General features: G+C 38.8%; 1 protein-coding gene across 2 annotated transcripts in view; it reads left to right on the top strand.

Annotated features, from left to right (window-relative positions):
• chd1 (chromodomain helicase DNA binding protein 1) overlaps nucleotides 1-11,342 on the top strand; it is a 193,716-nt gene that overhangs the window by 104,641 nt on the left and 77,733 nt on the right. For both annotated transcript variants that reach the window (XM_043709925.1, XM_043709918.1), the window contains exons 7-10: nucleotides 1,020-1,282; nucleotides 2,078-2,303; nucleotides 3,214-3,314; nucleotides 7,457-7,635. In XM_043709925.1, coding sequence (XP_043565860.1) covers nucleotides 1,020-1,282; nucleotides 2,078-2,303; nucleotides 3,214-3,314; nucleotides 7,457-7,635 — 769 coding nt within the window. The remainder of the gene's footprint in view (nucleotides 1-1,019; nucleotides 1,283-2,077; nucleotides 2,304-3,213; nucleotides 3,315-7,456; nucleotides 7,636-11,342) is intronic.

The raw sequence follows: 11,342 nt of genomic DNA, 5'->3' as shown, positions 1-11,342 counted from the left end.
GGGCACAGCCTTAGAATTAGAGGGGTTAAATTCAGAACAGAAATGCGGAGACATTTCTTCAGCCAGAGAGTGGTGGGCCTGTGGAATTCATTGCCACAGAGTGCAGTGGAGGCCGGGACGCTAAATGTCATTGATAAATTCTTGATGTCACAAGGAATTAAGGGCTATGGGGAGAATGCGGGTAAGTGGAGTTGAAATGCCCAACAGCCATGATTGAATGGCGGAGTGGACTCGATGGGCCGAATGGCCTTACTTCCACTCCTATGTCTTATGGTCTTATTGTCTAACTAGTTTAACCTCTACTCATGCTTAGAAATAGTGTCTTCAGAAATATATTGTTAAAGTAGATGTCTATAAGGTGTTTGACCTGACAATGAACAAAGCTAGAAAATAAGATTGACCAATTATAACAGCTGAGAGCAAAATTTAATATTTGCTGTTTAATGCAGATTAAACTCTCTGTTAAAGCCATTTGCTACCTATACAATGACCAGGTGCATGCCTCTTTAATAATTAAATTGTGCATTGGAATCCCCTCCCCTTTCTTAACACCAGCTAATATAATCAGATGTGAGCCAAACCTTCCTCATATATTAGTCCTGCCATCCGAAGAGTCGGTCTGCATTTGCTCTGTAGCGAACATATCCTTCCTCCGATAAGAAGACCAAAACTTCTCAGTGTTTTGGGTGTGGTCTCACTAAGGCTGTGTATCATTGTAGCAAGACATCCCTGCTCCTATACTAATTTAGTAAAGGGTCAACTATAAATTAATCTACTGTTCCCTGGTAACTTGGTCACATGATTAGTTCCAAGATGAAAGGTAATTTGCCACAGCTCCCCTTTCAGAGAAATAGAGTTCTTAATGGGGCCATTACTGCAACATAGTTTTATTTTTGCCCAAAAGCACGTTGAGCATATAGCAAATAAATAAAAATTTACACTATTAATGAAGTTCATACCCAAAGTATGCTGCATTAAATATACATGGAAAGTGACAATTGTATTTTTTATAATTAAAGGATCAAAACCAAAAAAATGAAGAAAGGAAAGGGACTGAAGAGACCAGCTGATTCATCAGATGACGATGATGAAGAACATGATAAGAGGGGTTCTCGTCGTCAGGCAACAGTTAATGTCAGTTACAAGGAAGATGAGGATGCTAAAACGGATTCTGATGACTTACTTGAAATCTGTGGGGAGGATCTCCCCCCTCCAGCCGAGGAAGAAGAAGAATTTGAAACATTAGAGAGAGTAATGGAGTCACGAGTAGGACGGAAAGGAGGTATTTAATTAATTTTTAAAGGAAAATTAAAATTATTTAAACATGATTTTATATATTATTGGTTTGCAAGCTAGTTAATTAATTCTGTTTATTTAAATTTAATTTAGCCATATTGTGTATCACCTGATGAAAATGGTCATGTAATGAATTAACCTTCCTTTCTAACATTTGGATTAGATATCAGGAAAAACTAGCTTTATTTGTTTCCCATTACAACATTATGAATTGAAGACTTCACACATTTTAGTAAATCATTGAAAAACAACAGATTTTGAGCCATGAGAAAGGAGGGTATCAGTGCTGTTTGAATATTATAGGTTTCTGTTGGATTCCGTAGCCGCCATTTCGTTTTTCTGAATGCCAGTGAATATAATCCTAACTAATTCAAAGTCTCCTTGTATGTAAGTCTTGCCATCCCAGCAATCAGTCTGCACTCGCTCTATAGCAAGAATGTCCTTGCTCAGGTAAGGAAATGCCTTAATGACAAGGCACTGTAGAATTAATATTATTCTCTCTAGATATTTGTCCTATGCTGTCTTACAGCCTTGTAGGCAGTGTGCAATCCTATGATCTTACTGTGCCTAGTTGGTACATATGAGTGGTCTGTTGTATAGCAGTTAGTATTAGCAGGCAAGCACATTCAAACAGAGGTTATTGGATGGTGATTGGGGATGATTCTGTGTTGCCTTATTTGATTGGTACAGCATTCAATTAAATTTTAGACACTTGACAATGATTTTATTTACAGCATCAATTAAATTTCTTTAGTTTTAACTATTTACTCTTGTTATTTAGCAACTGGTGCCACTACCACTACCTATGCAGTTGAGGCTGAGGGTAATCCTAATGCTGGGTTTGACCCTTTGAGGGAGGTAGGAGAGCAACAGTACCTGATTAAATGGAAGGGCTGGTCCCACCTCCACAACACCTGGGAAAGTGAGGAAACACTTTTACAGCAGAATACAAAAGGAATGAAAAAATTAGAGAACTACAAAAAAAAGGAAGAGGAAACCAAACGATGGTATGTAATGGAGCTGAGACTCTTGCCTTCTAACCGACGCAAACTCGCAGAAATAATTTTGCTTTATTCTGTTGAAACTGCAAACTTCTTTTCCTGTTCACATTCAATGTTGTAGCCCTAACAATATTTTCTTACGTAGTAGTGGGAAACAGGCTTTTCCTACTTTAGGTCATTTAACTACTTTACCTGTGGTTCATTAGCACATAACAGTACTTTTAAGGAAGCAGTATAGTTTTCCTCTGGACTGTCAGAAGAATATGCTTATGGAAATAATTAAAATCACACACCACCAGATTATAGTCCAACAGGTTTATTTGGAAGTACAAGCTTTTGGAGCGATGTTCCTTCGTCAGGTAGCTCAAAAGCTTGTACTGCCAAATAAACGTGTTGGACTATTACCTGGTGCCATGCGATTTTTAACTTTGTCCACCCGCGTCGAACACCACACCTCCACTTTATGGAAATGCATTTTCCAGGTTCCTGGCAATTTCAGCATTTGATAAATCAGCCCCTTTTAAGTAACAAAATCAAAGTTCTCTTTGGTAGGTTTTGTGGGCTTTAATTTTTGGATATATTTTTGAAACATGACATTGTTTAAAGACAATTATTCAGTCAGTTGAGTGCAGGAACAGTCCTCAGGATATAAACTAACTTTGTTTAATCTACCTGGAATGAGTTATTTAACTTAAGCTTCAGCACATTATTGGTAGCTTGATGTAAAAAGCTTTGTGCCAGCCAAGAAATATTATGCGAAATTCAAAGTATTTTACAAGGGGATGAGCATTAAGGTAGTAAGGGAGAGAAAATCTTTTCAACCAAAACTTTAGTTGATTCATCTCCAAGTCATTTGTACTGAGTATTTTTAAACAACTTTCATCTTCTTTTATAATGTTTAAAATTAACTTTATAGGTTAAAAATGGCATCTCCTGAAGATATAGAATACTTCAACTGTCAACAGGAATTAGTTGATGACTTGCATCGGCAATATCAATTTGTGGAACGAATAATTGGTAAGAGTTCATAGCAGAAACTTTTAATAGGCTTAACAGGTACTTTGTTCATTTCATACCCTAATTAGTGTTTAAATATTGTCAGTTTTGATCAGCTTGTTCATCTTGCTTCAGTAATATCATGTACCTCTGGCTATGAATTCAAACCACAGCTCAGACTTCAAAACATAAGCAGCGTGTGCATTTCCACTGTAGTATCACGAGAATGCAGGGTTGTTGGAATGTTGCAATTAGACAATGAACTGAAAACTTGACCAGTTCTGGTTCAGGTAGATGTGAAAGATCTTGAGGAAACCTGGGGAATTAACTTGGTGACCTGACTAATATTGCTTCTCCCCACATTATTGTAAAAACAATATCTCTATATTTTTCTGCATTTTGATTTATGCATGTGAAAGGGAAAATGACTACTGTGGAAGCGATTGTCTCACTTTTATTACCCAAGCTATCGGCACTTACTTTAAATGCTATTTATACTGTTGCTCGTTCAGGCTGTGGGGAATGTTATTACTGACACCAGAAGGTGCATACAAAGTGAGATTCAGTCAACAACAAATATCTGATTGACTTCTGGAGTTGTGAACTGGTTATTGAAGACAAAGCCTTTTTGCCAACGACTATATGATTGGCTGCTTGGTCGCTTGAACAGCTTGTGGGTGTGAATGATATAACTAGAAGACTTTGGATCTCTGGAAATGGAGGTAGTGTCTTTCTCTCTGCAGTAAAAAAAACCTGAAGAAAGTCAATTTATTTTGATTCACCAGTTGTGAGAAGATGTGATCTTTAACCAGTAGTTAAGGGACTTTGTAATTTGTGAACTAGAGACTCTGCTGCCTGCAAGGAGAAGAGAGATTGAAGATCAGTAAAAGGATCACCTTGACAAACCTTGTGGACAGGGATCATTTTTCCCTCCATCTGTGCTTAATTTCCTTTATCTGACTGGGTATGTGGAAGCAGTTTTATAAGGGGGTTAAAAGTTTCACGCAGTGGAGTTACATGTTGACAGTTCCAAGGTGTTTACTGTGGCTAGAAACTGTATTCTTAACTACAGAAATTGGTCGGTGCTGTCTGTTTTGTTGGATCTAAAAAAGTAATGTATATTGCAGAACTTAGTATTTTTTTGATAACTTGATAATGGAGAAGAAATTGGTGATGGTGGTTGAAGATCACTATCTCTTTCTCTTATTCAAATGATCATTACTTGATTAATCTCTGCAGCTTGTCAGTTGAAGCATGGACAATGTCTAGTTCATACTGAAGGCTGACTTACATGACTTTGTTGTCGAAGGAATTGTGAATGAACCTATAGCATTGTCAGACATTTGCCTTCCTGGTCTAATGATAGAAAGGAAATGACTGATGAAAATGCTGAAGAATGTTTGGACTTAAGGACATTTTCTGGAATAACAGTGTTGCAATATCATGGGGTTGTGATGACTGGCTAGTAACCACCATAATTATCATCTTTGTTCCTGGTGTGATTCCAGCCAAGGAAGTGTTTTCATTTTGATCTCCACTAACTTTGGTTTTACTAAGATTTTTAAAGGCATGCTTAACTAAGTAATGGTGATACAAAGAGGTAATATTATTTTTCTACATCATTGAGATTGTATCCATGTCTGGATGAAGACTCATGTTACAGTTTGGAGATGCATTGTTCTGGTGGAACTCGAGCAGAGTGTCTGCAGTTTTTGAGTTTACGTGTTGCTTGATGGCCCTCTTGATGTCCTGTACTATAATTTTGTAGGTGGCTAGGAGGAGGTAGGTGAGGTTGCAGTTGCATAGATTAGATTCTGCCTTATTGATTTTGTACATTAATAGATGAATACCAGAGGCATAATTGTATTGGACCAGTTTGACTGGAGGTTTGGCTAATTCTGGTGTGCTGGTTTTCAGCACCACAATTGTAAGTAAGAGGAAATTCAGCAAGTTATTTACAAGCCCACTGAGATTGTTTTGCGATTCGCGGTAACCAAAGACTGCTTGGGGATAATAAATCATTTCATGATCCTTAATACTAAATAGGCTTGCAACATCTGGTCATGTCTTTGGCAAGAAATCCATGTAAAATTACAATGATATGATCATAACAATAGTCTATTTTAATGTAATTTAAGATAAAATGACCTTTTATTGATTCTTTATCTATTCAAGCTTGTTAAGTTTTCTTTTGTAGTTGAATCAATTGCTATTGTATTGTGCTCTTGCTCCCTGTGACTTTGCTTAGTAAATCACCCCCAAGTGTTTTCATGTTTCTGTTGACTTGTGTATGTTGCCCATTTTTCATCTCATTAATGCTTTTTTTAGTGATGCCACCTAAGAAAGTCAGATTTTCTTCATTCTTGTAATCAGATTTATTATGTGTCTTTTGCTGATTATTTTCATAAAGCCCTTCTTTAAGAAACAAATGTTTATTCCAGTCTTGAGGTCTAAAGACACTTGCGCTGTCATGTTATAGAACAGATGTTGGAGGGAGAATTTCTTTGGCATAAACCCTTGAAATATGTGTGCTTATTAAGCTAAGGCAGTTATTGAAACGTGATAATTTGTTGAACATAGTTATTAATAATCAGCTGTACCTGTTACTTCAGTTGAATAGTTAATCCATTTCAAGAGGAAATATGTTTTGTCAAAGTTTTCATCTTCCACTCACCAGAGCAATTTGCAACAAATACCAAAGTCAAAAGAAAAGTACAGGTTTTGCTGTATGAGAGGAGAATGCTGATTTGTTGTCAGGTGGATTTAGGTTGGTAGAGGCATGGAACATGACCCATATTTTATTACGCCCGCATAAAAGATCTTTGAAATGTCATAGCCACAAATTTAAAACACAAATGAAATCATGAGTGGCAAAGACAATTAACGCAAGATACCTGTGACCATAATTTAAAAGAAAGTATACCTACATGATTAGGACTGAAACTTGAGACCTCCTGAGCTGAATGTAGCCAGTGGAGAGTAATATGATCAAGAATCACTTGACATGCCAGAGAATTAGCAAAAGGTTAATTAAAACCAGAACTTTATTTGAATAAATCTAATTGGAGGGTCTGAACACCATTCCATAGAGTTAAAATTGATCTAATTATAAAATACAAGTTTGAGCTTGGATGACCAGTTCCTTATAATGGGATAAATGTAAGTTTTGACGATGAAAAGTGCAGTTGGCTACATTCCTGCTGCTGATTTGCAAGGTTCCGGTTTTAAATCACATTCCAGGACCTGAGCACAAAAGGCAAGGCTGATACTCTGATGCAGTGCTGTGAATGAGCTGCTAATCTTTCAGGTACCGTCTTTTAGATGAGGCATTAGACTAAAGCCCTGGCTGCCCTTACAAGTGGATATAAAAGATCCTTGGCACTATTGCGAAGTGGAGCCCTTGCATTGAGTATGTGCTTCTACAGGAACTGCTGCCTATGGAATGGAAGTTGTGTTTCAATGGAAAGTTAGCCGTTCTGCAGTCTAACATGGAGAAAAACGTCCTGTTTTAAAAGTGTTGCAACTTCAAATTTTTTCAAAAATCACTAACTGAAAATTTTATTCAGTTTTGTGATTCACGCTATGGGAAGAAGTTTGAGGCAACAGCTAAGATATGGTGTAGATTCACTCATTCTGCCTGCTCTAAAGAAATGCAAATATGAAGAAAAATTTGAAAAAGTTGTGGTATCTTTGATAGGATAGAAGTGATTATGAAATGATTTGGTAGAGCAGGTTCCGTTTTCCAATGTTGAGGTACTGGACAGATTTAAATTCAAATGTAAACTATTAAGGACAAAATGCCGTAGGAACATTTTTGTTGAATAAGGAGAACATTCTTGAGGGGAGGGAGTGATTGAAGCAGAAACTATATTAAAATATAAAAATAATTTGGTTAGATGGTTGAAGGAAAGGGATTATAAGGAAAATATTGCTGTAAAGTCACTTAGATTAGGACTACTCACATAGAGGTTAAATGCCAGTGTGGACTGTTGCAGGAGAGTTGACTTTTTTTTGTAGTTCTAATTTGTGCAGTACTTTGTAAAAGTCTTTAATTCTGAAATCTATGGATAAAAACAAATATGAAGAGTGAGTCTTCTGAGATTTGTGTAATGTTGTCATTGTATCAAGAAAGTCTTCATTTTAAATCACGAATTTGCTTTCAGCACATTCGAACCAGAAATCTGCTTCAGGGCATCCAGACTACCTGTGCAAATGGCAAGGCCTTTCATACTCTGAGTGTAGCTGGGAGGATGGCGCTCTTATATCCAGAAAGTTTCAGTCACACATCGATGCATATACAAACCGAAATCAATCCAGATGCATCCCCATGAAGGAGTGCAAGGTACTTAAATTTAAATATTTACATTGGTACAAGTAAAACTATTTTGACAAAGCTACCTGATTTAATCTGGGGGAGGCGATGGCCTAGTCATATTAATGTTAGGCTATTAATCCAGAAACTGAACTAATGTGCGTGGTGAGCCTGGGTTCGAAACCCGCCACGTCAGATGGTGCAATTTGAATTCGATATACACTATCCAAAACCTTTGTTGATAGTCAGGATACTCCATGTTGCTCACCAATGTCCTTCAGAGAAGGACATCTGCCGTCTTCTCGTCTAGCCCAAATGTGACTCCAAACCCTTAGCAATGTGATTGTCTCTCAACTCTCCTCTGAAATGGTCGAGGAAGCCACTCGGTTATATCATTGCTATGAAGCCTCAATAAAGAAATCATGACCTGGCATTGACCTGGGCACCATAAAACACAATGGCAGAAATGGTCTTGTTGACTCTGTAAAGTCCTCCTTACTAACATAAGGGAGCTTCTGCCAAAATTGGGAGAGCTGTCTCACCGCCTAGTCGAGCAACAGCCTCATAGTCAGACATTTGGATTCATACCTTACAGAAAATGTCCTAGACACCACCATCACCATCCCTGGAACCCACTGGCAGGACAGACCCACCAAAGGTAGCCGCACAGTGGTTATACAGTTGACTCTGGACCTCATTAAGTCACCTGGCTTCAGATTAAACATCTGGGTTTCTCCAGTGTCCTGTGTTTATTTAAACATTTCCAACATCTGAAGTATTTTGTCGTCTTTATAATAATTCTTTAAAGATGATCCCTTGCCTATGTACCGTCAAAGCTTTTAATGTATTTTCTTAATCCAAGCCCTCTTTATTTATTTCCTTTGCTTGACTTTAACACTCTGGATGGAAATTGAACGACTTCATTTACAAACATTATCGTCACCCATTCCTTACAATAATGTTATTCATTATCTCTTTATTATTACATACCACTATATCTATAATAGCTTGTCCTACAGTTGGTTCTTAAACTGCTCCAGAAAACTAATCCTAACACATTGCAGAAACTCATCCTTTATAATTGGTGTTCATTTGGTTTACAGTGTTTGCAAATTGAAATCACCCATGATTACTTTCTTACCTGTGTTACACGTTCCTGTAATCTATTCATTATCCATGTGTATATGTGTATTTCTTTAAATGAAATATATTTGGAAATTGTGTTTAGTTGGTTTCTCTGATTTCAGAGTGGCCCTTTAATTGGTAGTTTGTAACTTAATATACCAATGATTCCAACAGCTTTTGAGTCTTAAATTTTCTTTTTTTTTCAGCTAAAGCAGGGCTGTTGATGGTTTTGATTTGTGAATTTAATACAAGACCGGTTATGACATTCTGATATCAGAAAACCACTTTGGGCTAAAAATTCACCTATGCAATGAAAAATTGCCCCAATATTTTACCCAATTAGGTGGAAATGACATTTCTATTGTCAGATGTTTGAAGAGCTCTAAATAGGCATTTTTTCCAGGAGCAATTTAGGACCTAGAAGCTCTATAAACATCCGTATACAAATAGCACAAAGGAGGCTATTCTGTTCATTATAACCTTTTACAGATACAGAGTCATTGATCTGTAAAGCATGGAAATAGAACCTTTGATCCAACTTGTCCAGGCCAACCAGATATCCTAAATTAATCTAGTCACGTTTGCCAGCATTTGGCCCATATCCCTCTAAACCTTTCCTATTCAAATACCCTTTTAAATCTAGTAACTGTACCAGCCTCCTCCACCACCTCTGGCAGCTCATTGCAAACAAGCAGCACCCTCTGTATGAAAACATTGCCCCTTAGGTCCCTTTTATATCTTTCCGCTCTCACCATAAACCTATGCCCTCTAGTTTTGGTCTCCATCCCAGGGAAAAGACCATGACTATTCAACTTATCTATGCCCCTCATAATTTTATAAACTTCCATAGGTCATCCTTAGCCTCCAACGCTCCTGGGAAAATAGCCCCAACCTATTCAGCCTCTGCCTATTGTTCATATCCTTCAACCCTGGCAATATCTTTGTAAATCTTTTCTGAAGCCTTTCAAGTTTCACAACATCCTTCCAATAGGAGGGAGACCAGAATTGAACGCTGATTCCATGGCCAAACCAATATCCTGTACAGCCCCAACATGACCTCCCAACTCCTAAACTAAACGCATTGACCAATAAAGTCAAGCATGCCAAATGCTGCCTTCACTATCCTGTCTGCCTATGACTCCACTTGCAAATAACTATGAACCTACACTCCACAACCTCTTTGTTCAACAACAATCCCCAGGATTTTACCCTTATTTGTATAAGTCCTACCCTGATTTGCCTTTTCAAAATGCAGCACCTCACATTTATCTAGATTAAACTACATCTGCCACTCCTCGGCCCATCTGATCATGATCCTGTTGTACTCTGAAGTTACATTTTTTCCTGTCCACCACGCTTCCAATTGTGGTGTCATCTGCAAACCTACTAACCAAGCCTCCCATATTCACATCCAAATCATTTATATAAATGATGAAAAGCAGTGCAGCCAGCGCCGATCTTTGTGGCACCCCGCTGGTCTTAGGTCTCCAGTCTGAAAAGTGCCCCTCTACTACCACTCCCTGTCTCCTATCTTCAAGCCAATTCTGTCTCCAAATGGCCAGTTCTCCCTGTATTCCGTGAGATCTAACTTGCTAACCAGTTTCCTATGAGGAACCTTGTCAAACGCCTTACTGAAGTCCATATCAATCATGTCCACTGCTCTGCCCTCATCAATCCTCTTTGTTACTACTTCAAAAACTCAATCAAGTTCATGAGACATGATTTGCAAGACATAAAGCCATGTTGACTGTCCCTAATCAGTCGCTGTCTTTCCAGACACACGTAAATCCTGTCCCTCAGGACACCCTCCAACAACTTGCCCACCACCAATGTCAAGGCTCACTGGTCTATAGTTCCTTGGTTTTTTCTTACCACTTTTCTTAAATAGTGGTACCATGTTAGCCAACCTCCAATCGTCCGGCACCTCACCTGTGACTGTCACTGATGCAAATATCCCAGCAAAGGACCCAGCAATCATTTCCCTAGCTTCCCACAGAGTTCTGGGGTTATACCTGATCAGGTCCAGGGAATTTATCCACCTTGATGCGTTTTCAGCTGTCCAGCACTACCGTCTATGTAATACAGAGGAACCTCGCTTATCCGAAAATCATATTATCTGAAGGAGATCTCCAGTTCCCGATGGAAACATTACATCAAAGACGTGTTTCCAACAGTCATCGCGTCTTTTGTTTACAATGATTAAACAGGCACTGTCTCCAAATGACTGATTGCCCGCCCTCTCTCTCCACACACTTTCCCTGGAGTTCTAACAAGGGTGTACCCTAAATCCCCCTTCCCCACATAATATCTCCAACATTGTCCTGGCAGGGCAGAGGTGGAACCGGTCAAAAAACATTGCGGTAAAATGTGTGTGAGGCTGTGGCTGTTGTGTGTGCGCGCTATTTGGAGACTAATCCCACAAGGATACCGACAGCAGTCTTATTGTTGGTGTCCAGTCCAACTGCCCCAGAGAGGGGACGGGTGTGTATGGGATTGGGTGGTGGTGTTGGACCGGGTTAGGGGCGGGGGCTGGTGTTGCACAGGGCTAGGGTTTAGAGGGGGCGGTATTGGAGGCGGGAGGGCGGTGTTGCACGGGGCTTGGGGGGAGGCGG

Source organism: Chiloscyllium plagiosum, chromosome 2 (genome assembly GCF_004010195.1).
Source record: "Chiloscyllium plagiosum isolate BGI_BamShark_2017 chromosome 2, ASM401019v2, whole genome shotgun sequence".
Classification (NCBI taxonomy): domain Eukaryota; kingdom Metazoa; phylum Chordata; class Chondrichthyes; order Orectolobiformes; family Hemiscylliidae; genus Chiloscyllium; species Chiloscyllium plagiosum.
This window is presented reverse-complemented; position numbering and strand designations above follow the sequence as displayed.